General features: G+C 54.2%; 3 protein-coding genes across 21 annotated transcripts in view; all 3 read left to right on the plus strand.

The window, feature by feature from the left end:
- The window catches only part of LOC309631877 (SCO-spondin-like), a gene marked incomplete at its 3' end in the record, with an annotated part of 40,296 nt that extends 32,994 nt beyond the window's left edge, over positions 1–7,302 (plus strand). The window contains 21 exon segments of the mRNA XM_082398756.1: positions 279–331; positions 572–816; positions 818–962; positions 1,088–1,167; positions 2,117–2,286; positions 2,871–2,899; positions 2,902–2,916; positions 3,027–3,218; positions 3,308–3,330; positions 3,334–3,513; positions 3,757–3,940; positions 4,230–4,315; positions 4,317–4,327; positions 4,437–4,652; positions 4,786–4,907; positions 4,995–5,179; positions 5,711–5,840; positions 6,081–6,302; positions 6,917–6,958; positions 7,110–7,214; positions 7,217–7,302. Coding sequence (XP_082254882.1) covers positions 279–331; positions 572–816; positions 818–962; positions 1,088–1,167; positions 2,117–2,286; positions 2,871–2,899; positions 2,902–2,916; positions 3,027–3,218; positions 3,308–3,330; positions 3,334–3,513; positions 3,757–3,940; positions 4,230–4,315; positions 4,317–4,327; positions 4,437–4,652; positions 4,786–4,907; positions 4,995–5,179; positions 5,711–5,840; positions 6,081–6,302; positions 6,917–6,958; positions 7,110–7,214; positions 7,217–7,302 — 2,521 coding nt within the window.
- On the plus strand, positions 7,276–12,536 carry LOC309631864 (uncharacterized protein). Of its 5 annotated transcripts, none has more exons than XM_082398740.1 (6): positions 7,276–7,834; positions 8,151–8,456; positions 8,671–9,023; positions 9,308–9,527; positions 10,048–10,456; positions 10,691–12,536. In XM_082398740.1, the coding sequence occupies exons 1-6, from the start codon at positions 7,305–7,307 to the stop codon at positions 10,763–10,765; spliced, it is 1,893 nt and encodes a 630-aa protein (XP_082254866.1). In that variant the 5' UTR covers positions 7,276–7,304; the 3' UTR covers positions 10,766–12,536. The 5 variants fall into 5 exon arrangements, with proteins under 5 accessions (XP_082254866.1, XP_082254868.1, XP_082254867.1 ...); XM_082398742.1 differs by having other exon boundaries at positions 8,745–8,872; XM_082398741.1 differs by having other exon boundaries at positions 8,151–8,246.
- A 136-nt stretch (positions 12,537–12,672) lies between these two features.
- Positions 12,673–25,902, plus strand: part of ZNF862 (zinc finger protein 862) — a 33,665-nt gene continuing 20,435 nt past the window's right edge. For 4 of the 15 annotated variants that reach the window (XR_014246623.1, XR_014246624.1, XR_014246625.1 and 1 more), the window contains exons 1-7: positions 13,038–13,307; positions 18,493–18,544; positions 19,176–19,415; positions 19,576–19,687; positions 20,900–21,004; positions 22,514–23,211; positions 24,654–24,810. Coding sequence is in view for 12 of the 15 variants with exons in the window: in XM_082398736.1 (XP_082254862.1) it covers positions 19,341–19,415; positions 19,576–19,687; positions 20,900–21,004; positions 22,514–23,211; positions 24,654–24,810 (1,147 nt within the window). In the remaining 3 variants the exon portion in view is untranslated. Of the gene's footprint in view, positions 13,308–14,430; positions 14,595–18,492; positions 18,545–19,175; positions 19,416–19,575; positions 19,688–20,154; positions 20,206–20,899; positions 21,005–22,513; positions 23,212–24,653; positions 24,811–25,902 lie in introns of those variants that run through there. The other 11 variants (XM_082398728.1, XM_082398738.1, XM_082398729.1 and 8 more) reach the window with 11 other exon arrangements.

The raw sequence follows: 25,902 nt of genomic DNA on the forward strand, positions 1-25,902 counted from the left end.
AATCTGCCTTCACGTGGCCGTCTCCTCCTTGTGTTTTCACATCATCTCTTCTGTGTGCACCTATGTCCAAATTCCCCCTTTGTATAAGGACAACAGTCATATTGGATTAGGGTCACCCTAATGACCCCATTTCAACTTGATCACCTCTGTAAAGACCCTCTCTCCGAGTCAGGTCACATTCTGCGGTCACATTCACATATTAGGCCTCCGACATATGAATCTGAGGGGACACATTCAGCCTCTAACAGCGCCCTGACCCTCTGCTTCTCCTCCTCCAGCTCCTGTGACTCTGGGCTCATCACCAACTGCACCTCCTGGCCTTGTGAGGAGGGTGAGAAGGGCGTCTCTCCTGACTTCGCCCCTGCAAGCTCCCTCTGCACCCCCTGCTTGCCGAAGTGGGTCTGCATGGGGCCGGGGCTGGGGGCTGGGGAGGAAAGCCCTGGGGAGAGGTGGGCGCAGGGAGGAGGGATGCTCTTGTCCTGTGCATCACACTCTGCCCCCAGCCCTTTGGGTCCCTCCAGCCTCCGCTTGCTCTGTTCTCTCTCTGCCTCTCCCTGCTGTGCACCCCCAGGTCAGCCCACGTGGTCACCCTGGACCCCATGGAGCGAGTGCTCGGCCTCCTGTGGCCCTGCCCGACGCCACCGGCACCGCTTCTGCACCAGGCCCCCGGGCGTTACACCATCCAGCTTGGCACTGCTGCCCCCACTGGCTTCAGCCCCACCCCTTTGCCCAGGCCCTGAGGCAGAGGAGGAGCCCTGCCTCCTGCTGGGGTGTGACCGTGAGTCCCGTGGAGCCCAGGTGTGGCCTCTGCGCCCTGTGGATGCCTTCCGCCGTGCACCAGCCAAGCCCTCGCCACTCCTGTGTGGGCGGCCTCCGGAGCCGGACCCCACCCCGGGGCCTGGGGGATTACTGCGAGGGGCCTCCGGCCCAGGGGGCCGCCTGCCAGGCTCTGCCATGCCCAGGTACCTGCCGACGACGGGGCTGGGTCAAGGAGCAGAGGCGGGAAAGCTGCAGGGAGCATGACGGGGAGACGGGCCGGGGTGGGCGACCCACCAAGCTCTCTGCCTATCCTTTCCCCTCCCCCCAGTGACCAACTGCACCGCCATCCAAGGGGCCGAGTACAGCCCCTGTGGCCCTCCCTGTCCTCGCTCCTGTGACGACCTCGTGGTGAGTCTGGGTTCCTGAGGGTCACTTTGCGGGACGGCAGGGTGTGGCTTTGGGGTGTGGCCCCTCTGACCTGGGGTTGCCCCGCAGTGGAGGGAAAGGGCGGGGTCAGCGCCCATCAGGGTCCCACTTGTTCCGGAGAGAAGTGGGAGCGAGCCTCACCCAGCAGCCCTTGCCTTCCTTACCGCAGACGTTTCTCAATTTAAACGTTTTATGACAGAAGCAGCATAAACACATAGGAAGGGGCAATCATCCCGTTATATCATCGTAGACCCCAGGGGCGTATCGGCGCCCAGACCTCGCCTCCGTGCGCGCGCGTGTGCGCATGCGCCTGCGGGGGTGCGGGGCTATCCTCTGAGCTCCGCCCAGGACCATGGAGAGGGACACGGGCGGGCCGCCGGGGTCTGTGTCCAGCGGCGCCTGCGCGGTGGTGAGGAAGCCGACCCGAACCAAAAACGCTGAGAGAAGTGCTGGGGAGAAGGGACGCGCTTGGAGGCCCCGCTCGGACCTGTCCAGGGAGGTCGGGAGGCTCCCACACGGAGGCAGGACGAGGAGGCGGTGCCTGGTCCCGGCCTCCCCCAGGGAGCCCCAGCGCCTCCCCAAACGCTCCCTCTCCCCCCAGCTTTCCAGTCGCCTCCTCCATGTGTTCTAGGAGGTCTGGGAGATGCCTCGGTCCCACTCAGCCCTCCATGGGGTTCACGTTTGGAGGCCACTCCGCCCAGGGCAGCTCCTCTCAGGCTCCCCTCTCCCTCCCCCTCCTCCCCTGGAGGAGAAACTCCGGTGGACGCGCGGCCTGAACTGAGTGTAGAGCGTTACGGTTCAGAACCGGAGCCTCGCACCTTCTCCCCTCTGCCCCCCTCCGCCTCCCCTTCATCTTCCCTCCCGGGGGCCCCTTCCCGGTCCCCTCGGCCCTGCTTTCCGCTGACCGGGGCCCTCCCTTGCTGTCCCCCAGCCCTGCGTTTGGCACTGCCAGCCAGGCGGTTACTGCCCACCGGGCCAGGTGCTGAGTGCCGACGGCGCTGTCTGCGTGCAGCCCAGCCGCTGCAGCTGCCTGGACCTGCTGACCCGGGAGCGGCACCGTCCCGGCGCTCAACTGGCGAGGCCCGATGGCTGCAACTACTGGTGAGGCGGGCGTGTGGGCAGGATGCGGGGGTGAGGGCACCAGGTGGGCAGGATGCAGAGGCAGGGGTGAAGGCACCGTGTGGGTGGGATGCGGGGTGCAGGGGTGAGGACAGGACTAGTCCACTTTGTGTCTCGTGCCCCTGAGCTCTCCCGGTCTCAGCGGATGCACGCTAGGCTCCCACAAGCCCTGAGGAGATGTGGCAGGCCCCCTAACGCCTTGTCTGACAGGTGGGGAAACCGAGGCAGCCAGCTCCGCAGTTCTGGGAGACTTTGGAGGGCTGGGCGTGTCCTGTGAGGGGGGAGGGGGCGGCGGTGTGGTGTCTCCTCCCGCTGTCTGGCCCCTCTCAGCAGCAGCGACCTGTGATCACTTCCCCATGGGACAGAGTCTGCAGGACACCTGAGAGGGCTCTGAGTGGGACAGGGAACAGGGGCTGGAGGCGCTGGAGAACGGGGAGGGTGGCTGAGACCCCAGAGGGAAATGGGGCCGGGGGGAGGGAAGGGAAGGCCGATTCGGAGGGGTGTGTGTGGAGGACCCGGCGGGACTGAGCTGCCCTCTTCCTCCTGTGCCTGCGTGCCCCGCCCAGCGCCTGCTCGGAGGGCAGGCTGACCTGTACCACCTGCCTTGCCCAGGTATGCACCGCGCTCCGGGGGAGGTGAGGAGAAGCAGCCCAGGGGCGCACAGAGGATTGGGGCCGGGGGAGGGATGGCTGCACCCCGATGCCCGCCATTCGCCTCCACAGTGCCTGGAGACTGGTGCCCGTGGTGGGAGAGGACGGCGTGCTCCCAGCCCTGCCGGGGCCAGACGAGGACCCGCTCCAGGGCCTGCACCTGCCCGGCTCCTCAGCTTGGAGGGGTCCCGTGCCCCGGGGAGGCGGGGGAGGCAGGGGCCCAGCATCAGAGGGAGACCTGCGCCAGTCCCCCTGAGTGCCCAGGTGAGATGCCCCACTAGGTTGCTCCAATCCCAATAGGCTGGGACCTCTTGGGCCTAAGGCAGCTGGATGATTTTGTCTTCCTGGCACAGTGGATGGAGCCTGGGGCCCGTGGTGACCATGGTCTCCCTGTGACGTTTGCCTGGGGCAGTCCCATTGGAGCCGAGCATGTAGCTGGCCCCCCACTTCTGAGGGAGGCTGGCCCTGCCCTGGGGGCCACAGGCAGAGTCGCCCCTGCCAGGACAATTCTACTCAATGCACAGGTGAGGGCTTCTGTGGAGCTCTTGGGGGGCCCCTTGTAAGGCTAGGAGATGCTGCCTCTGACCTTTGACCCCCGCCACATACACACTTCCATGTCACTTTCTTTGAGGGACAGCCCTTAGGTCACTCACCCCGTGGAACTGGGGCAGGGTGAAGGTCCAAGCGGGTGGTGGGCATAGCAGGAGAGCTTATCACCCGACAGTCGGGATCCCCCAGGATGGACCCCCTCAGCACCCACCCTCTCTGCTTCCCTCCTGCTGTAGACTGTGCAGGTGGCTAGGGTCTTCTCCCCTGTGGGCGGCCCTGCCCCCGCTCCTGCCAGGACCTGTCCCCCGGGGTCGTATGCCAGCCAGGCTCGACAGGCTGCCAGCCCAGCTGTGGGTGCCCCCCTGGCCAGCTGTCCCAGCACGGCCTTTGTGTGTCCCCAGCCCAATGCCGCTGCCAGTACCAGCCCGGAGCCATGGGTCAGTGCCTCCACTCCCCCTCCCAACGGCCCCCTGAGCATGGCAGCACCCGCCTGCCTGGCCCCTGCCGCTCTGCCCACAGGGGCCAACCTGGGGCTGCGGGACGGGAATGGGCAACTCCTGCATCCTTGGGCTGGTCCAGGTTGGGGCTTCCATCTCCTGCGTCCAGGATCCGGGTCCCCATGGGGTGGAGTCTGGTAGGGAGGGAGGGAGGGAGGGAAGGAGGAGGCAGTAGGGTATGATGGGGCTGAGCCGTCTGAAGTGCCCGCCCCCACTCCTGTGTCCTCAGGGATCCCTGAGAACCAGAGCCGGTCCGCAGGGTCTGGGCTCAGCTCCTGGGAGAGCCTGGAGCCCGGGGAGGTGGCGACTGGACCACATGAACAACTGGTGAGCCAGGAGGGTGAGCCTGGGAGGGGGTGGGCTGCCAGCCGGGCAGTAGGGCCCTCGGGGAAGTGGGCAGGGCCCTGTCTTCTGAAGCCGCCTTCCTTGTTCCCAGCACCTGCGTGGCGGGCATCCTGCAGTGCTGGGAGGTGCCCGACTGCCCTGGGCCCAGGCTGCGGGGCTCCTGGGGTCCCTGGAAGGATGGCAGTGTTTCGTGTGGAGGAGGGGAGCAGCTGTGCTCCCGGCGCTGCGCCTGGCCGCCCTGCCCCAGGCCCGCCGTCCAGAGCCGCATCTGCTGCACCCAGGTCTGCAGAGGTGAGCCCCAGCCCAGGCTCTGCCCTGGACACTCCGACTGAGCTGATTCCCACTTTGCCCTTTGACCCTGACTCACAGGTGCCTTTTGACCTCTCCCACCCCATCCCCACAGGCTGCCCCTTACCCAGGCCAGTGATGGGCAAGTGAAGGAGGAAGGAGGCAGAGTTGGGCTGTGCCGAGGTGTGGGGAGACCTTAGGAGCGGGTGTGGCATGGGCCCTGGGGGGCAGGCCCGGGAGGGTGTCGTTGGCCTGTCTGGGGGTGGGCACCGGGGTGAGTAGAGGCAGGCCGTGGGGTGGGCACAGGAGGCAGCGAGGGCAGCGGGGCCGGAGCTGGGCACTGACGCAGGTGCTGCCTCAGAGGCAGGCTGCCTGGCCGGGCGTCTGTACCAGGAGTGCCAGCCCGGCGAGGGCTGCCCCTTCTCCTGCACCCACATCACTCGGCAGGTGGGCTGCTTCTCCGCTGGCTTTGAGGAGGGGGCTGGCTTCGAGGAGGGCCGTCACTGCCCCGAGGGCACCTTCCTGCACCGTTTGGCCTGTGTCCAGGTTAGAACTCACCCTGCCTGCAACCCAGGCCCCTCCCCTTCCCTGTCAGCTCTCACCTCTGCAGCCTCTAAGCCTCCTGACTTAGAGCTGGTGACATTGAACCCCAGGGAGGGGAAGGGACACACCAAGTCAGGAGCCAGTTACTGGCAGAGTTAGACTCAGACTCAGGTGTCCTGGTTCCTGGCTGAGGCCCTTTCCTCCTCCCTCGCTCCCCGCTCCCCACGTCCCATCCTAGAAGGGCCTCTGTTGACCCTGCCGTGTCCTGGCTAAGTGCTCTGTGCAGGAAGGTGCCTGGCCATCTCCGGTCAAGCCCATAGCCTTGCATCGCTCACGTTCCTACCCCTGACACAGGTGAACGGTCCCACTTGCTGCTGGAAATGCTCTCCTAGGGCCCGGGGCCTCACCCCTGCCCCCTACCATCCTCCCCTACCCTCTTCCTTCTCCCCACCCGCCTTCCGGGGATGTGGAGAGCTGGCACCTGGCAGGTGGCTCCGGCCTGTGCCACTGCACTTTCTCCTGTGCTCCCCCCAGGAGTGCTCCTGTGTGCTGACTGCCTCACTGCTGCAGGAGCTGGGAGCTGCCGGCGCTGCCCCGGGGGCTCACCTGTCCATTCTGGGAGAGGGGGGTCAGCCCCTTGGGCCTGGAGATGAGTTGGGCTCAGGTCAGACCCTCCATACAGGCTGCAGCAACTGGCGAGGGGGACGATGAGGGTTGGGGAGATATGGGGACGAGGGAGGGGGTGAGAGGGTGAGAGGATGTGGGTGGGAGAGCACTGCCCCCCTCCTGGAACCGGGCTCACCCTGGCTCTGTCTCCTTGCCCTCTGGGATCGAAGTATCTGCCCACACTCCTTTCTCCCGGGGTCCATGCCGCCGTCCCCTCATCCCCACACCCTCTTGCCAGCTCCTGTGCGCACGGGAAGCTGTCCTGCTCCGTGGGTGGCTGCTCCAAGGCTGGGGTTGGCTTCGGTCCCCGGGGCCCATGGGGCCCGTTTCCGCTCCTGTGGCGGGCTGGGCACCCGCACCTGCAACTGCCACTGTGCACGCCCCACACCCACTCCCCGTGGCCAGGACTGCCGTGGGCCCCGCCAGGACCTCGAGTACTGCCTCAGCCCGGACTGCCCAGGTGAGGGGAGAGGGACTGGGTAGGCACAGGCTGGATGGCCGAATCCACTTCACTGGCCCTTTGTCCCTTCCTGTTTTTGTCCATCCCTGGCGCCAGCTCTTGGTCTCTCTTCCTCTTACTGTCTAGCTCTGTGTTTCTCTTCTGTTCAGGTACATTCAACCAAATTTCTGGAGCTCTTGCCACGTGCACCATAGTGTGCATGGGGGGTGTGTTGGGGGATGGGGGAGTGAGGACCCCGACCTTGGAGTCCAGGGGCTCAGATAACCCATTTCAGCACGTGGTGAGCCCTGTGGGAGGTTGCGTGTGCTGAGGAATATGGGGGAGGTCGAGAATTCTCCTAGAGGGACAACCTAGGAGGGCTTCCTGGAGGAGGCAGCACCTGAGGGGGTCTGAGCGATGGAGAGGACTTTGACAAGCATTGGAGAAGGATGCCAGGAATCAGGAACAAAGACCTTGCTATGGTAGCAAGGCTACTGTGAGCGAGTGCTGTGCTTGGGGCCTGGGGTGTCTGGGCTGAACCAGACAGGTTTGGAACTTGACCACCAGCCTTGGGCTTGGTCCTGGTACACTGCAGCCTGGGAAACACTTCTGAGCAGGGCTTTCCTTTGGCACAGGGGCTGCAGGGTCCACGGTGGAACCAGTGACAGGCCTTCCAGGTATCCCAGACTCCTCGGGCCCTGACCCCGGATTCCCTGCACCACCCGCTCTGGGAAGAGCAAGGCCCGGGTCTTCTCCCTCCCCAGCCCTGCTCCTAGGAGGCCAGGAGCCCAGGGCTGCCTCATCAGGAGACCCCTCTCCCCCTCGAAGGCGGCTGGGGTCTGTGGTCCCCGTGGTCCCCCTGCTCCAGCAGCTGCACAGACCCCGCTCACCCTGCTTGGGGCAGCCGCACCCGCCTCTGCCTGGCGAACGGCACCGGGGGGCCTCTTCCCAGGAGCGCCCCTGCAACCTGCCCTCCTGCACAGGTGCACCTTCAGCTGCCCCCTCGCTGACTGTCGGCGTGAGATGTGGGCTGCCCAGGTCCCTGCTGGTCCCTCCAAAGCCAAGGCCAGGCCGGCCCTGATAAGGGGAGAGGGGCCTGCATGTCCTAGGTGGTGCTACCTCCACTTACCAAGCTGGGCCCCGCTAGTATTTGGGAGGGTGGATAAGAGCAGAGAGGTATATTCAGAAACCCAGAAGTCTGGAGGCTGCTGGAGCCGAGTGGGCAGCGCTGGGGACAGAAGGAGGGACCCAAGGGTGCCCAGTGTGGGAGGGGGGAGAATCGAGGCTGGACCCAGGGCTGACCTGAGTGGTGAGCTGGGTGGTCTTCCCTGGCAGAGTGCCCCCCCGGAGAAATGTGGCAGCAGGTGGCCCCCGGGGAGCTGGGGCCCTGTGAGCAGACGTGCCGGGAGCCCAACGCCACGGAGACTCAGGGCAACTGCAGTGCGGGGCAGGCCCCAGGCTGTGTGTGCCGGCGCGGGCACTTCCGCAGCCAGGAGGGCCCCTGCGTGCCTGCAGACCACTGCGAGTGCTGGCACCACGGGCGTCCCCACCCGGTGAGACACCACGGCCCTCCATGCCCCCTAGCCCTTCTTGACCCAGGCCTCCGGTCCACCGATTTGTCCCTTTACCCCCACTGGCTCCTCCCCTATACCCGGGCGCGCGGCAGTGGGCAGCTTGGCCATCAGCCATCACACTGGGACAGTCTCTGGCCCCCGGAGGCCCACCTCCCCTCCTGAAACTCTTGTTGCCGACGCCAGTCTCAGGCCACTGCCCTGGCCAGGCCCCCCGGCTGGGCTCAGGGCTGGGGTGGGATAACAGAAAAGTCTGCAAGGGGAGGGACGGAGAGGAGGCTCTCCCCACTCTCCCCAGCCCGGATCCGAGTGGCAGGAGGCCTGTGAGAGCTGCCGCTGCATCAGCAGGAGGAGCGCCTGCACCCAGCGCTGCCCGCTGCTCACCTGTGCCCAGGTACCCACCTGCAGCCCTGCTGCCCTCTCAGAGGGCTCCCCGGGCTCCTTCCCGGGTCCCTCCCCGGAGGCTGGTCTCAGAGCCTCAAGCAGGTGGTGTGGGGCCTTGGGCCATCCTCCTGAGAGGACTGGGGGCCACTCCCTCTGCAGGGCCAGGTGGCCGTGCAGGAGCCAGGGAGCTGCTGTCCCACTTGCCGCCAGGAGACTCCGGGTATGCAGGGGACCTCGGGCACCTCCTGCCGCGCCTCTCGTGCTCTGGGCGCTTCTCCCAAACCACTCCCATGCCTGCCGGGGGAGGCCCGCCTTCTCCAATCCTGCCCACCACGGGGATCGCAGAGTGAAGACCCCCCAGTGCTGCATCACAACGCCTGGCCACCCCCTCCCCGGCCTGCTCTGCTCAGGTCCACACTCTGTCGCCCTCACAGAATCCCCTCATCACGGCCTTCTCCCTGCCCTGCCCTGCCCTCACCTCCTGCCACTCACCTGCCCCTCCCCACAGAGGAGCAGCCCTCCTGCTGGTACCTCACCGAGCTTCACAACCTCACCAAGGGCCCCTGCTACCTGGACCAGGTGGAAGTGAGCTACTGCGGTGGGCACTGCCCGTCCCGCACCAACGTCCTGCCCGAGGTGAGCAGAGAAGGGGGCTGCCGGCCTGGGGGAGTCAGGTCGAGCGGCGGTCCGCAGTGGCCTGTGGCTGTGAGCCTAGAACCCAGCCAAGGCCCAGAGGACACAAGGGACAAAGTCCATCTCACTGGCATACAGCTGATCAGAGCCAGGGGTGAGTTTTCACCAAGGTGGTGGCACACCTGCCATCTGGCCCGGTGACCGCAGAGGGGCTTGGGCTCCGGAGCCTGCTGCCTGCCTCTGCCCCTGCCAGGGGGCTCTGGTCCTGCTTCTCCCTGCTGTGGCTCCACACAGCTCCTGGTGCCTGCCCCTCGGCCCACTGCGCCCCTCAAGGCAGGCAAGCCAGGACGACAAAGAAAGGTGCGGAAGAGCTAAGTTAACCCACTGTACAGCGAGTGAAGGCTCGAGGGACGGACGTTTTACACATTTTAAACGTAGCCTTGTCCCAGAAGACTGATGGCACTCCCTTCCTCGCTCGCTCTCCTGGTGTGGACCTCCTCGGGGGCCCTGTGCCCACCCTGACTCCCCCAGCCCTGAGCCTGGAGAGCTGCGGCTCCGGCTCCGTTCTGGCCAGGGTCCAGCCAGAGTGCAGCCTCACTCAGCTCCTGGCCCCGCCTCAGCCCGCCTGGCCAGAGTCATCTATTCCTGGAAGACAGAGGTGCTTTCCTACCTGCTTCTCAACCCTTGGCCACTCTCCTGCTCCCCTGGGCGCTCCTGGAACCTCCTGGGAATGCCTCCCAAATCACTTCTGGATTTTTTTTAAAATATAGAGTGAGGAGAGGAGAGTAGTTAAATTTTTGGGGGGGAGGAAAAATGAGTGATAGGATAGAGTCAGAGGGAGGTTGATTTTTTCTTTTACTGTTTTTTAACTTGGTATTGTGTGAATGTATTACCTATTTAAAACTAAAGTTAAAATAGAATTGTACATAAAATTAAATCAGACGTCCAGTGGGACTTACAGAGTTACTATATAATCATGGAGCAAGGCTGTCTGCTTTGGAATGAGAACTCACTTGGCACTTAGGATCAGCCTGTGCAGTTCAGGACTTCATCTTTTGTAGTTTCAGAAATTACTAGTCTGTCTCTTCAACTAGACCCAAAAGCAGACCCTGTGTCTCTTCCCTCTGCTGCCAGGAAGCAGTGAGGAGGGCGTTAAAAAGCGTTCGTTTGACCTGCAGGTTTTTGGACGCTCCGTCGGGCTGGGGCTGGAACGAAGGAGGTGGGCTTCTCCGAGAATGCGGGCTTGGTGGTGACACATCCCTCTCCGGCCGGCTGCCCTCCCTGCTTGGCGAGGAGATCTGGGACCTGAGATCGTGGGATCTGGCCCTCCCACCGCCCGGCTCTTCTCGGATAGGAACGGCCAAGAGAGGAAAAGCAGGTGGTTTGGGGAAACTACGCTTGCCCCCTCCCCAGCTCAGCCGGCCCCGCTCGCCCAGGAGCCGTACCTGCAAAGGCAGCGCGCCTGCTGTAGCTACCGCCTGGACCCCGAGAACCCGGTGCGGATCTAGAACCTGCGCTGTCCCGGCGGCCACACAGAGCCGGTGGTGCTGCCGGTCATCCGCAGCTGCCAGGGCAGCGCCTGCCTGGGTGGGTGTGGGCAGGGCTCTGGGGGGGCGGGGTCTGGATGGGGTGGGTCCAGATCGGGGGAGGGGCCGGGTCTGGGGTTGGGGGAAGAGTGCTGGGGTCCCCTGGGGCCTGGAGTGGGCTGGGGCAGGCGTGACCCAACAGCCCCTCGCCGGATTCTTCTTCCCTGAGTCCTTCCACTCCACTCCATTCCCCTTCTTAGCATTCTTGTTGATTTCTTCTCCAATCATACCTAAGCCTGGGTGTTTGGAGTCAGGCATACCTGGTTCAAATCCCAGCTCATCTGTTGCCTTCCTTGCTGAGTCTCCATGACCTCATCTTTACAACCGGGCTGACAATCTGCACAGGCTTCTTAGGAGGACTTGGTGAGAGCCTGCGCGTGAAGTGCCTTATTCTTGTTAAATACCTGGTCTATGACAACCCAAGGCCACACTGTGTGGCAGGTGAGAGAGAAAGAGATGGAAAGATGCTGACGGTGCCCAGGGATTGCTGGGTCGTATGGTAGTTCTAATTTTAGTTTTTTAAGGAACCTCCTTACTGTTCTCCATGGTGGCTGTATCAATTTACATTCCCACCAACAGTGCAAGAGGGTTCCCTTTTCTCCACACCCTCTCCAGCATTTATTGTTTGTAGATTTTTTGATGATGGCCATTCTGACCTGTGTGAGGTGAAACCTCATTGTAGTTTTGATTTGCGTTTCTCTAATGATTAGTGATGTTGAGCATCCTTTCGTGTGTTTGTTGGCAATCTGTATATCTTCTTTGGAGAAATGTCTATTCAGGTCTTCTCCCCATTTTTGGATTGGGTTGTTTGTTTTTTTGATATTGAGCTGCATGAGCTTCTTGTATATTTTGGAGATTAATCCTTTGTCAGTTGCTTCATTTGCAAATATTTTCTCCCATTCTGAGGGTTGTCTTGTTGTCTTTTCATCTTGTTTATGGTTTCCTTTGCTGTGCAGAAGTGGGACAACACTTTTCTGATAGTCATTTCCTTACTTTCTGTAGTTTTACCCCTATGTATACATAATGGGAGGGCCACAAGGAAACTTTCTGGAGTACTGGAAATTTTTTATATTTGATCTGGGTGTTGACTACATGGTACACGTGTAAAAATACATTGAGTTGTACACTTAAGGTTTCTGCACTTTACTGTCCATTATTCGTATTATTATTATACATATTACACCCATATATATTACAAGCGAAACAACACATTGTTACTATTACTTTATATAATTTTACAACTTTTAAAGAAGATGAGAGAAGAATGGAGAGTAAATATATGTATTTAGAGTTTGGTTTTCTGTCTTCTATCTTTTCCCCTTTATATTCACCTTCTACTCTGCAATAACTAAAGTGCAGTTTGCCCACACCAGTCACCAGCTACAAACTTACTTCCAGCCCTTAAAGGCAGCACACAATGCCATCCACATCCATCCCTCGTGTCTCTCCAGCGTCATTTCCCACCACTTCCTGTCTTACACACCTTCCCTACACACACTGTTTGCTCACCTCCCTGGCTTCGCTGAGGCTGTTTCTCATGCCCAATTGCTCTTCCTAGCAACACTCCTCTTCTCCTCCCGTTTTAGTTGGCTCAGGTTGCCATAACAAAATACCATAGACCAGGTGACTTAAATAACAGAATTTATTTTCTCACTGTTTTGGAGGCCGGAAGTCCAAGATCAAGGTGCCAGTATGGTCAGGTTCTGGTGAGAACTTTCTTCCTGGCTTACAGACAGCTGCCTTCTCTCTGTGTCCTTACATGGCAGAGAGAGAGAGCAAGCTCTCTGGTGTCTCGTCTTACAAGGACACTGATCCCATCATGAGAGCCCCACCCTCATGATCTAATCTAAACCTAATTACCTCCCAAAGGCCCCACATCTAAACACCATCACATAGGGGTTAACACATGAATTTGGAGGGGACACCGTAGCACCTTCTTTACGTGGCTAACTCCTACCTCTTGTTTTAATTCAACTCAGGCAGCACTTCCTCAGGACATCCTTGACTAACTACCCCATATCGTCCCACCACCACACTCTAAGGTGACAAAGTGTGCTTTAATAGAGTCTTGTGTTTACCTCTTTCGTTGCACTGTCTCTTCATTTTGTAGTTATGTTTATGGTCTGTTTCCCCAATAGACTATGAATTCCTTGGAGGCAAAGTTTCTGTTTGACTCAACTGCACATTCCCAAACCTTTGCACAGTGCCTGACAACATTACAGGCAACCAATGATGTTTTTGAATGAATGTTACAAAAAGTATTTACCTCCTTGATTAGATACAGTCTGGAATCTTCAAGGTTGACATTGGCCCTAAAAATGCGAGGGAATAGACGCAAGCACGAGCAATCTTATAGCCCAATCAGAGTACTTTGCCCTTCCTATAGGGCCTGGGAGAGCGTCGTGGGTACGCTACCTAGTAACCATCGCCGGGGGAGGGAGGCGGGAAGGGCGGAGAGCTAGCTGCTTCGTCCAATCGGGACCCCGTATTCCCGGAGCAATAGCAGCTTTGGGAGCCGCTTACCGAGCCTGGACCGCGCTTCCCATGATGCCCCGCCGCCTCGGGCTAGGCTGCTGCCGTAAAGCGGCTCGCTCGGCGCGACGCAAGTACCAGCTGCGCGCCTCTCCTGGCTCCGCGAGCGCCACCGCCCTCTCTGACCAGGGACAGCCGGTTCCGGGCCGCGCTCCCTCCCCGCCGGGGCGCCCTCCCTTCCGGGGGTCCCGGTCCCCAAGGTGGTCGCGGCTACGGCATCCTCAGGCCAGGCCGCGGGGGGAGGGGGCGGCCTGGAGGCCGTGGCGGGGTCAGCACGGGCCACCGAAAGCAGGGCCATGGAGCCCAGGGAGTCGGGGAAGGTAGGCCTGGAAGGGCCCTGGGGCCGCCCACTCCCCTCTCGTGGATCCCTGATCTGGGCGAGGCGGGCGGTACGGGCGGAGTCCTCGCAGATGAGCCAGCCTTGCAGGGAAGGACTCGCCCGCTCGCCCGCTTCTTCCTCTGCACTTGGGCGGCCGACTCCGGGCGAGTCCCGCGCAGCCTTCCGCTTCCTCCCCACGCGGCTGGCCTAGCAGCCCTCCGCCGAGCCGCCGCTCGGTTGACGCTGGGTGGGTGACCCGCTCAGTGTAGTAGTGCGGAAGTCCTTCCTATTTTCCCACACCACCACTGGCGTTTGGAAGAGGCCCAGCGTGTTTTAAGGCTTTGAGGCTGGATCGGACCCCACTGGGAGCCAGGCATAGGGATCACCGAGAGGCAGGATGAGGGCTTGGCCCTGCCTGGATCCCCCTTCCCAAGAAAGGGCTGAGAAGAAAAAGACAAGGCATCTGGCATATTTCTTGCCGATTTCTGTTTCTAGCTTATCTACTTCGTGGAGTTTCTGAGTATTGCTTAGAAGCATATTTCATAAACTTGCTTCAGGCTTTGGGCAAGAGGCTGTGAATTGGAAGAAAAGGTGGGGGAAAGTGCTTGAAGGTAGAGTTAAGTGGGTTTGACAGGATTGCTAGAGCTCGGAGTCAGTGTTAGCAAAGACGAGCGTGGTCGCAGGCACTTGATTCGGAGACACTGGCAGCCTTTGGGGACCGAGATCTTTCTGGATATTCTTTGATACCAGTTCTTGAGGATTGTTTCTTCTTTGGCACAAAGGGAATCTCCTCAGCAAACGTTTTCGAGTGCGTACTGAGTCTCTCCTTTAAAAAAAATTGCTCATTTAATAAACATTTGTGATCGGTGATTTAAGTTGATGGAGATGCTGGAAGTGCAAGGATAAATATGAAATGACTACTTTCCTCCAGGAGCTTTCCTGCAGTTTTCACTTCAATAACATGGACAAGCCTGGAAGGGTTGTCCAACAGACAAAAGACAGAAAGGATAGTGAGGTTATTTTGATGCTGTACTTTTTCCTGGAAAGACTGGGAAGGACTCTGAATTACAAAAGAAGTTACTCCTTGCTTAATCATCTCTTCCGTATTCCATCCTCTCCACAAGCTACAGTGATGCATTTTCCAGATGAAACAACCTATGAACAGTCCAAGACAATAAGGCTCAACAGAACCTAACCAGAGAAAGACTGAAGGTGAACTGCATGCCAGCCTCATCCTAAGCACTTTAGGGGATACCAAAAAAGTAAAGGAGATGGCTCACACCCTCAGGTAATACCCTGAGGTTTAGTTTAGACTGAACCTGAATTTGGACAGAGGGGGAGCAAAATGCAGTAGAAGAAGGGCTATAAACAATTGGCACTGAAAACTGGACTTAGTGATTTGAGGTTGATTTCAAGGTATTCTGTTCAGTTGTAGGCTTTCTTAGCCTTTGGTGTGAGAAGAGTGAAATACAAGTATTTTGGGAGGTGGAGGAGAAATTTTATGTCCTTTTCAGGCCCAACCACTAATTGAAAACACTGGGGACTGGAAATTTCACCCTTGATTCTAATCGTGATTGTAGGGTGTCCTAAAAGGACACCCTTCCCAGGTACATCAGTTTTTTAACCTAGGGAATGAGAATGTTATCCAAAGATGAAATAAAGTAATTGCAAGACAAACTAGCAGTGTAAGAGGTATTGCAGATGAGTGACAATAACTAATGCCTGGGTGGAATAGCTGTGCTATTCTCAAGTTCCATTCTGAATATCACTTTTTTCTCTCAAAGCTGGAAGACTGGGGGTCCCCCTGAGGTAGTAGCTTGGTGTATTATTAGAATCTTCCTTTGATGCTATTTTGTGATATTTATTAACTAAAAGCAGTCTTAGTCTATTGGATTAAGTGTGGGGTATCTTGCTTGCCATTGGCAGAATAATGGATAGAGGACAAAGACCTTTCCCCATCACTCTAACCCATTATCCTGTTTTATTTTCTTCCCAGCCCTGTCACTGTATAAAATTCTCACATTTATTTGTTTGCTGACTTCACTCTCTGCTCTATCCCCAGCTAGACTAGTGGAGCAGTATCTGGCATGTAATAGGTTCTCAGTATTTTCTGAACGAATGACTCAAAATAGCATCTCCACAGGAGCCCTTTTGCTATATAGGTGTGGGTGCTGTGAAGAACGCTGCAGTCTGACACCTCATGTGCCCTCAGGGAGACTATTGTTGTTGCGGCCAAATAGGAGTATTTACTGTGTATGTATTTATTGCCTCAACATCTCTGGTTCCTAGCCACCACTGGCACCCCACCCCCCTTAGAAGTGATCGTTCCCTTCTCGTTTGCCTCTTGACCCAGTTTTATTATTGCACCTGTATTACAGTTGTCTGTCACCTCCTGATGGGTTTTTCTCCTTGACAAATAGAGATAGTGTCTTTTATATCTTAGGATCTCCAAGCACACAGAAACAAATAGAATATGTTGAATGAAAAAATGAATTAAATGCCTATGAAATATTTTCTGTATAATGTGGTGGTGGGGAAAGGGGTGGTGATGGTGAAGGCGGTTATAAAATAAGATGATCGGCATAGGCTTCCTGTGGACCAGGCACCATGAGGGGTATAAAGCCTTCCTTGCTCAGGGGAAGTAGAAGTGCTTGGGCTAGGTGGGCAGGAAGTCCCTTGCGAGAAAGAGATGGAATGTGAGTAGGAACTTGATGAGTGAGTGGGAGGAAGTGGGCAGAGTCAGGGAATGTAAAGATTGGGTATGAAGAGGGAGGAAAGGTACAAGATGTGTTGAGTGGCTGCAATTTAATTTTTTATTTTTTTAATTTTATTTTTGGCTGCGTCGGGCGTTAGTTGCAGCACACGGGGGATCTTCATCGAGGCATGTGGGATCTTTCGTTGCGGTGCACCGGCTTCTCTCTAGTTGTGGCGTGAGGGTTTTCTCTCTCTGGTTTTCGCGTGGGCTCTGGTTTTCGGCACACGGGCTCTCTGGTTGAGTCGCGCCAACTCAGTAGTTGTGGTACGCTATCTTAGTTGCCCCTTGGCATATGGAATCTTAATGTGCCAACCAGGGATCGAACCCACGTCCCCTGCATTGGAAGGCGGATTCTTTACCACTGGACCACCAGGGAAGTCCCCGAGTGATTGCAATTATACTAATCTGGCTGTAGTAGAGATTCCAGGTGGGGCAATACCTAGAGCTGAGGTTAGGAAGGTAAGTTAGGTTCAGATCCAGGGGACTTGGTGCTGGGCTGAGAACTCGGAGCTCTACCTTATAGACAGTGGGAATCAGTAAAATAGAACATCCAGAGATATTCCTTGCTTTCTATGTAGGTAAGAAATTCCTCTTATTCAAGCAGATTTGTGTTTTCTTTACGTTGCAGTCATCTGAAGGCTCTTGCCGTAATACTGGTTAAAAGAGAGGTGCAAGGGTTAGTGTAGTTACTCGTTGGGAAGACAGTTCTTTATTATCTAAACATTCAGCCCTGGCCATACTCTTCATCCTTGTGGCACTCATAAAGTGATGGGTCTGTTGGCTTTCATTATGCCCACCTGTTCCCTCAGGAAGACAGGGTGGGTGGGAATGAACAGGGAACCCTGCTTGCCCTTGGTCACAAACTCTAACCTGCCCTGATAGGAACAGCTTGCCCTGTAGTCCTGGTGTGCTGTCATCCTCCTAGGATCTGCCTTCAGTATAATCTCGAGGGTGTTCTTCCCCCCTCCCCACACTGGCTCTCCTTAGGCCATATGTTGTGTGTACCTCTTTCCTGTCCACCCGCCTGCTTTTTTTTTTTTTTTTAAAGGTTAGCTATTTGAATTTATTTATTTATTTATTTATGTTTGGCTGTGTTGGGTCTTCGTTTCTGTGCGAGGGCTCTCTCCAGTTGCGGCAAGCGGGGGCCACTCTTCATCACGGTGCGCGGGCCTCTCACTGTCGTGGCCTCTCTTGTTGTGGAGCACAGGCTCCAGACTCACAGGCTCAGTAGTTGTGGCTCACAGGCCTAGCCGCTCCGCGGCATGTGGGATCTTCCCAGACCAGGGCTCAAACCCATGTCCCCTGCATTGGCAGGCAGATTCTCAACCACTGCGCCACCAGGGAAGCCCCCTACCCGCCTGCTTTTAGTGGAGCCCATCCTGTAGCAGGTTTTTGGAATTATAATCACATTTTGCTTTGAAAGACACTCTGAGAGCAAATAGTTATTTAAAAGACACATTGGCATACAGTTGGCACATACACATTGGCAGTACAATTCCATGTTTGTTTTTAAGACTGTTCATTCATACATATTCATAGACAAAAGACTGGAAGGTTACATACCACATGTCAATAGTAGTTGTTTTTCAGTAAGGAGATTGTGGGTGATCTTAAAACATCTTTTCTGCTTATTGTCTAAATTTTCTGCAGTAAACATATATTGACTCATAAGAAAAATACTCAACTTATTTTAAAATATACAAATCAATAATGACTGATAAGAATTATCTGTATTGTTTTTCTCAAGAAGTTTCTATGTTGAAGTTAAAGTAGATATTTCATGTGCTTTAAGTTTGAGTATAGAGTTACAGGCGATTTTAAACAAATGTACTAGAACTTGTTACAGATGGAAATGACTGTGTCCCCTTCAGAGTTGTCACTTTGGAAGGACTTATACTTACTCCAAGAATGCTATTTCCCAAGATGTTTTTCTTTGGGGTTTGGGGATTTCCTTTTTGTTGATAGTTTTATTTATTTTTTAATTTCTTTGACTAGCTGATAAATGTTGGTGGTATGAAATTTAAAAGGGTAAACAGCAACAGATTCTGACTGTTTTCTGATTATTTCTTTTATAACTGCTTTTTTCATGGCTGCAGTATCTTACCTCTCTGAGGCTATTGTTGATAGTTTTGTTTTTTAAAGGTTTTTTTCTCCATGCCCCACGTCCATTTCCTCAGTTCCTCCTCCCCCTCGCTCACCTCCTATCTGTTTTGATCTCTATCAGACCTGTTAGAGCCTTTCCTCAGATGTCTGGTAGTCCAGTTGTTTGCTGACGCTTAACAGTGGAAAACCAGAATTCTAACTGGAAGCTCTGAGCACGTGGAAGGGAGGGTCTTGCCAACTTGGAGCCTGTGTAGGGGATCTGGGCAGGCATTTGTTCCGAACAGCTTCCCCCAAATTCTTATTTTAACCTCACTGCGTTCACTCCCAGGCCAGAGGTTCCTGGGGCTGCCAGATCCTGAGTCTTTTGAGGATTTAGCAATGTAAGTTGGGTTGTTTCTCCGTTTGCCCACTGCTGGGTGAGGGTACGATTTTCTTGGATCTGCTCAGTTATTACTTTTTCATCTGCTTTTCAGTTAACAAAATTGTATTGTTATTGACCCCTTGTTGTGTTGTCCATCCTAGAGGGTGTTTTTTTTTTAACAATTTTTAAAAACATTTATTTATTCATTTATTTATTGGCTGCATCGGGTCTTAGTTGCGGCACGCAGGATCTTTCGCTGTGGTGTGTGGGCTCTTCGTTGCGGTGCACGGTTGTGGTGTGCGGGCTCAGTAGTTGCAGCGCACGGGCTTAGTTGCTGCGGCATGTGGGATCTTAGCTCCCCAACCAGGGATCGAACCGGCGTCCCCTGCATCGCAAGACGGATTCTCAACCAGTGGACCACCAGGGAAGTCCTTAGAGGGTGTTTTGTTTGGAGTTTTTTTCAAAAAAAAACTGCCATCTTAATCCAGAACTCCCCGAAACATTTTCTGAATTTCCTTGCCCTTTTTTGGTGGAACAGAGGTCCTTTATAAGCCCCCATGGAATATAGTTCTCAGCTCTAAAGCTTTGCCTGTCTTGATAATTGACCACATTCACAGACATAGTTCTCAATGACGGTTGACTATTTCCAGAAATCAGATACATCTTCCTAAGTGAAGATTTACCACGTTGAAGATTTTGCAAAAGAAGTGCTGTTGGTTGTTGCTGACGCACTGGCTGAGAAGTAATGGATCCCGTGGGCAGGCTGGTGAGGAGCGTGCAGGGAGAGGAGTGTGAGTCCGGAGCTGGCCTTCGTTATGACACTTCTGTTCCAGTGTGGGGCTGTTCCTAGAAGAACGGGTCTCATTCCCACTGTGACTTGCACGCAGGGGGTGAGCGTGATGTGGCGTAGGTCTTGTATGTAGATGGATAATGCCCCCTCCCCCAGTCTGATCTGTTCCCGGAGTAGGGGTGTCCTCAGGTGGTTGTGAGCTCAGGTGTGGAAGACTAAGGAAGAAGTTGGCGCTTAGCTGGTGTCATTTTTCCTTGCAGGCTCCCGTGACATTTGATGACATCACGGTGTATTTGCTTCAGGAGGAGTGGATGCTGCTGAGTCAGCAACAGGAGGAGATCTGTGGTTCTGACGAGCTGGTGGCACCACTGGGTATGGGCTCCTGTTCACTTCCCCACTGCCTGCATCTAGGTCAGCATTCCCAACCATGTCTGACTATGACATACTTGAGAATTTTCTGGAATCCGACCATTTTTTCCAGGCATCTTTATACTATTTATCCACTCAGTCCCATATCTGACTTAACTGCACACGGATTCACACATCACCCTTTCTCTTTTCCACTTAAATTAGCCAAGAGAAGTGGGGAAATTGGGCGCGTCAAGGCTAGACCTGGATGCTTCAGAATATCCCAGCGTGCCAGAAGGGAAGCCCCACCTGTGGACTGTGGCACTGCAGGGTGGATTTTGTTTCAGTGCCCAGAGGACATTGGAGGTGGTGGGTGGTGGTGGAACGAGCATCAGATCTGCAGCCTGGAGATCTGGTCTCAGTCCCAGCTCTGCCACATGGTACTGACCAAGCCCATTAGCCTTTTCAAGCCTTGGTTTCTTTCTTCACAGGCTTGTCATAGAGGTTCAATGAAATAAAACAACTTGAAACTTGGTGCCCATGTAGGTAGCTTTCATCTTTTCTATTTTCTGAATGTCCTTTCTCTGCTTCTATGGGTAGACTTCCTAGACGATGGACAGACAGGATTGTATTTCATCGTGTGTACATGCATGTGTACTCTTTTCTGATTTCAATTTGATGACCATCCGCCATGCCTTTCTTTGCTTCTCTTCATCTTGACCCCTGAGGGTTCTGGGGGCAACAGTCTCAGCTCTCTGTGGATGGAGGGGTTGTGCTCTTACTGTCTACTAAAAACGGTTTGAAAACCGATGATTCTTTTAAACCAGAATTTACAAAGTAGCAGCTGTGGGCCAGATTTGGGCTACACCTTTTTTTTTTTTTCTTTCTTTCATCTCTTTTCTTTGGCTTCTTTAAAATATTTAAATAAGTTGTCAATATTTCGCCATGGGGGGGTTTTCACATAGAAATATGATTTCCGGCTTCTGTTGGAAACTGGGATGGTCTGGCCATGCTGACCCTGTATTCAGCTGGCGGCCCCTCCTGGACGTGAGTAGCTACCCCACACCCGGGTTCAAATCCACAGCCTCCCACCCCTGCCTGGTTTCCTCAGATCGTTGTCTGGTCCCGCTCAGCATTTGAGTTTGAGCCTCTGTTCTGAACCAATAGTTTTCATACCTTTTTAGCCTGTGTGACCTGGATCCAACCTCATAGTGCTTCTCTCTGTTCCTGACTCAGGACCAACTATTGCCAACCCGGAGCTGTTCTATAAATTTGAGCGAGAGCCAGAGCCGTGGCTAGCCAATGTCCAGGGCCAGAGGAATCTCTTGAGCCTCCACCGAGGTGAGTGCGGACCTGCCCCCGGGAGGAGGGGTCCTTAGCTGGAGGGAGGGAGCAGGAAGCTGGGTCCCAAGGCTCCAGTCTCATCCTCTGCCTCTCCCTGTCCCCCACCAATTACACACGAATGCTGTTCTTCCCCCAGCTGTCACCCCGTCTAAGATATACGCACCTCCCCCAATGTTGTTCTCCAAACTCTCATCTCCCTTTATTTTATTTCTACCTGAGAGTAGATGTTTGTGTATAATTATATATTCTAAGTTCCATGAAGCCATGACTTGGCCTTACTTACTACTGTAGTCCCAGTACCAAGAACAATGCCTGGCACGGAGTTGCGTAGTAGACAATCATGGAATGAATGGGTGAATAAACAGATGGCTGCTAAATCCTAGGGATTGATGTTTGCTTTCCTCCTTGATAAGCATGTCCTGTTCAGGGATTGCTTGCCCAGAGCCAGGCCAGATGGCCTCTGTCATTGCGTAAGATGACCGCGTTAACCCAGCGCCTTCTACAGGAGAAAGGGGAGGTGGAACAAGTTCCCCCATGAATCGAATTGCGGAAGTTTGCTCTCCTTTGTGATTTATCTCAGATGGACCACAAGGAGCCCTAGACTTCACAGATACTAATGTGTTTTGGTTTGTTTTTCCTGTGCTTGGCTCTTAACTTTGAGCCTATTGACTCTTTCCTGGTAGCTTTGTGCTTCCGGGATTGGCTACAGTTTCGTAGACTGACTGGTCCATTGGCCTGGAGCAAATACTGTTGAGTCCTTGCCCGCTGGGCATCTGAACTTGATGGTGCATAATAAATGGCTCCAGAGGAGTTAGAATTGTCTAAGCTGCATTTCAACCAAGGAGTGAATAAAGAAACTGCTGGTTTAGCTTAAAGAAGAAAAGTCTTAGTGACGTCATGGGATTTTTCACTTCTTGGAAGGGTTGTGGTGTGAGAGAGGGCTGAAGTAGCACTCCTGAGGGGAAGGTACTCAAAGATGGATTGCAGCTCAAGGAAAACTCTGGGGACCAAACTGTCCACCTGGAAGGTAGGTTGCTCTCTTGCTCTAAAGGTACGTGAGCAAAGTGCAGATGCCTGTCTGGCAGGGGTACCAAAGAGGGGGATTCCTGCCAAGTGTGGAGTTGCAGTGTTTGCTTTAATTACCTTTTTAACCCTACCTTCTCTTAGTTCAGTGTTCTTATCCATAAATAAGTCTGCTCTCCTGAAGATTGTGCCACTGTTTTAGGTTGCAGAGATCAAATTACAGAGATCTCTTTTTGGCCAGGTATATCTGTCCTTTATATTTAAAAAAAAAACTGTTTTCTTAAAGCCCATTTGGTTTCTTCTGGGTTAGGCAAGGTGGGCCTGGGGGTTGGGGGCTGGAGAGAAGAGAACACGGGTGCAGGCTATCACTTTGTGGGTGTGGTTCCAGCTTTCATAGTCCATGGATCTAAGCACCTCTGTGAGTTGCAGTGACTCGACCTGTAGGATTTCAGAGAAAATTCCATTTGTTTCTTTTTTCTAAAGGAAAGAACAAGATGGGCTTCATGGAAGAAATGGACATGCAAAGTCCCGCCAGAGAAGCTGGACTCTACCTGCCTCCTCAGAAGAAAGCCTGTCCTTCCCATTTCAGCTCAGAGAGCGGCGGCATCCAGGGCGACTGCACAGGAAGAAGCAGAAAACCGTTGAGACCCCGGTCCATCCAGAAGTCGTGGTTTGCGCAGTTCCCGTGGTTGGTCATGAATGAGGAGCAGTCGGCTCTCTTTTGCTCTGCTTGCCGGGAGTACCCATCCGTCAGAGACAAACGGTCAAGATTAATAGAAGGTTACACAGGACCGTTCAAGGTGGAGACTCTCAAATACCACGCCAAGAGCAAGGCCCATGTGCTCTGTGTCAAGGCCTTGGCAGCTCGGGACCCCAGCTGGGCAGCCCGTTTCCGGAGCATCCACGATGTGTCTAGAGAGGTACTGGCCAGTCCAGGGCACCTCTTCACTGCAGATTATCCCATATTTTACCCCCCAGGGCCTCTGGGGGTCTATGATAACATGGCCCAGCTCCTGCCCAGCTCAAGAGCTGCCCTGGAGGACCCTGGAGGGAGTGGAGCAATTCCTGCATTGTACCTAGACTGCGTTCCTGATTTCAGGCAAAAAGAAATTGCTGATGACATCTGCGGCTCCTCAGACGTTAGCATTTTGTGTAATGACTCTGCTGAGCCCCGTGGCCAGGTAATATGTTTAGAATGATTGCTCGAGGGGCAGGATTCTGTACAATGTTACCGTAAGCTGACACGCTTATAATGTGCTAGGTGTTGCTTTAAGTGCTTTACACGTATTATCTCCTTGATTTATGGCAACAGCCGTACTATCATCATCTCCTTTTGGCAGATAACAAAACATACTTAGTGGACCAGAATATTCTAACTTCTGATATAAAGAGAACACCTAAATTCAGAACAGTAATCTTTATCCAGAATCCAGAACGACCACAGAACTCAAGAAATAATCCACAGCCACAAAACAGCCACAGAGCTCTTAAATAATCAATGTAAAACATTTTTTTCAACGTTAACTTCGAAATCATGTAGCACTTTTAAACATTGCAAAGTTTCTTCAGACGTGTTCTTTTATATAATGTTTTTAATGCTGCTATGCGGTGGGTGGAGCAAACCTAGTTAAACTCATCTTGTTGGGGAACAACTAAGACTTAGGGGGGAGTAATGTCGCCAGAGAACAAGGGCTCTTATGGCAGTGACCTCCCCCCAGAGCCCTTGACCGCCAGCCCAGTGCTTTCCTTCTACACCCTGCAGCTCTGGTGGACCCTCAAAGACTCTAGTTCTCACCTCAGGTTTATTTTGTAAAATAAAATAGGTTTATTTTCTAATTTGGAAAATTGGCCTGCAAGGAAACTGTATTAATTGGAATCTTTGAGTAACCAGATCAGGCCCCTTTTCTCAACTCTTCCATGTAAGTGGGATTTTGCTACAAATTCTGAGCAACCCCTCTAGTATTCCAATGAGAAGAGCTCAGACGTTCCTCGTGCCTAACATCGTACGTAAAGTTAGTAAGCTCGAATTTTTATGGAATCCAGAAAAGTGACAAAGCTCATTTCCCTTCATGTTCATGTTCCTTCTAGTTTTTAGTATTAGAAGCTAATAAACAGGTCTAACCTTTTATAATCTGAATTCCTTCAGCAGTAAAGTGTGTGTTAACCTAGTCACTGAATATGAGCATCTTTAGTTCTTTTTTACTGCTTCTTCCTTCCCATCCTGGTGGGGCACCTTAGCAGGGGCTTCTAGAGGCAGCTGGCTACCTTTGCAGTCATGGGTGAGTAGAAGGCGCCCCTTGGGGCTGAAAAGGACAGGGTGCAGCCATGAGGCTCTGCAAGACCCCTGTTCCTCAGTGCATTTTCCTTTCCTGCCAGGAAAGAAGAGGAAGGATCATGCCTTCCTTCTAGAATAGCACTGAGGTTCATTTGGTTTTTACCTGCTAATTCTGGGCCACACACATTTGCTTCTTTGACTTTCGGTGGATAAATGAGTTCCCCAGAGCGCATCGGGGCCTCTTGGCAGGCTTCCCAGGAGAACCAGGCCTTGAGCAGGACCCCGGAGGTATCACGCTGGGTGTCCGATGTGAGAGGAGCATTGAGTGACTGCTACTCTTTGTTGCAGGATCCTTCTGAAGAGGGGCTGTTTGAGGAGGTTCCCGTGGTGTTTGAGGATGTGGCGGTGTATTTCACCCGGGAGGAGTGGGGCGCGCTAGACAAGCGGCAGAAGGAGCTGTACAGAGACGTGATGCGGACGAATTATGAGCTGTTGGCATCCCTGGGTAAAGATCCGTGTAGACCTTTGTTTGCCACCATCACTTGACATGGGAACCCACGAGGGCAGCTGTGGCTTGTAGCCGTCTTCCCATTTCTGCCCTCTCACTGTGCATAGGCAGAGAGTGATTGTATCTTTGCATCTCAGAACTCTCCCTGCTTTGGGATACTGTGCTTTATCTCCTCTTCATCCACCCGTCCATCATCCATCTTCCACCAGACATTATTGAGTACCTACTACGTGCCGGATGGATGTGAACGAGTCACGGTCTCTGCTTTCAAGGGGCTGGCAGGTTTGTGGGAGAAACAGACACTTTAATAAGAAACTATGAAATAACACCAGCTCCATTAGAGATTCAGGAAAAGTATCCTGGGGCTGCTGAAAAGAGTGACTTAATTTGGCCAGGCATCCGAGGAAGGGATAAGGGCAGTCTTTACAGAGTATGAAATATTTTAACTGAGTTGAAAACCAGGTGCACAGGGACGGACATCTAGACGTGTCAGAGGTGGAGGCAGCGTGAGCAAAGGCAGGGAGGCGAGAAGGGGCCTCCGGGAGGATTCCTGGATTCCGCCCTCTACTTTGTGCCAGGGCTGCTTCATCAGGGGCCAGCACGGCGGGCGGTCTCGGCCTGGGTGTCACTAGGTTACAGGCACTGGAGAATGAAGAACAGCATGTGCTGTTCATTACCTTCCCAGAAGAGGCTCCTCTCCTGCATCTGCTTCTGTTCTTGTCTTTGCCTCCTTTTTCCATCAGACACCCAGGATTTTCATGTGGCACCAAAAAGACAACTTTTCATCTTATACAGCTGTTAGTTATTATTTTTTTACTAGCATATATTGTAACAGAAACCTTGCAGAACAGGCTGCTGTCCATAACTTAGGAATTCCGACAGCGACCTGTATTGTGACTTCTACAGAATAAGAAATTGGGGTATTTGTAGCTTACCTGATGTCCTATCCCCAGCTTACACACTGCCCTTTCATGTGCAGCTGAGATATGGATTATTTTTTTTTTTTTAATTCTTTTTTCTTTTTTTTTTTCTTTTTGAGTTTTTTTTTTTTTAAATGCTATTCTTGTCTGCTTACATTCTTTTTATGTA

The sequence above is a fragment of the Balaenoptera borealis genome, assembly GCF_965194805.1.
Source record: "Balaenoptera borealis genome assembly, chromosome: 7".
NCBI classification, from domain to species: domain Eukaryota; kingdom Metazoa; phylum Chordata; class Mammalia; order Artiodactyla; family Balaenopteridae; genus Balaenoptera; species Balaenoptera borealis.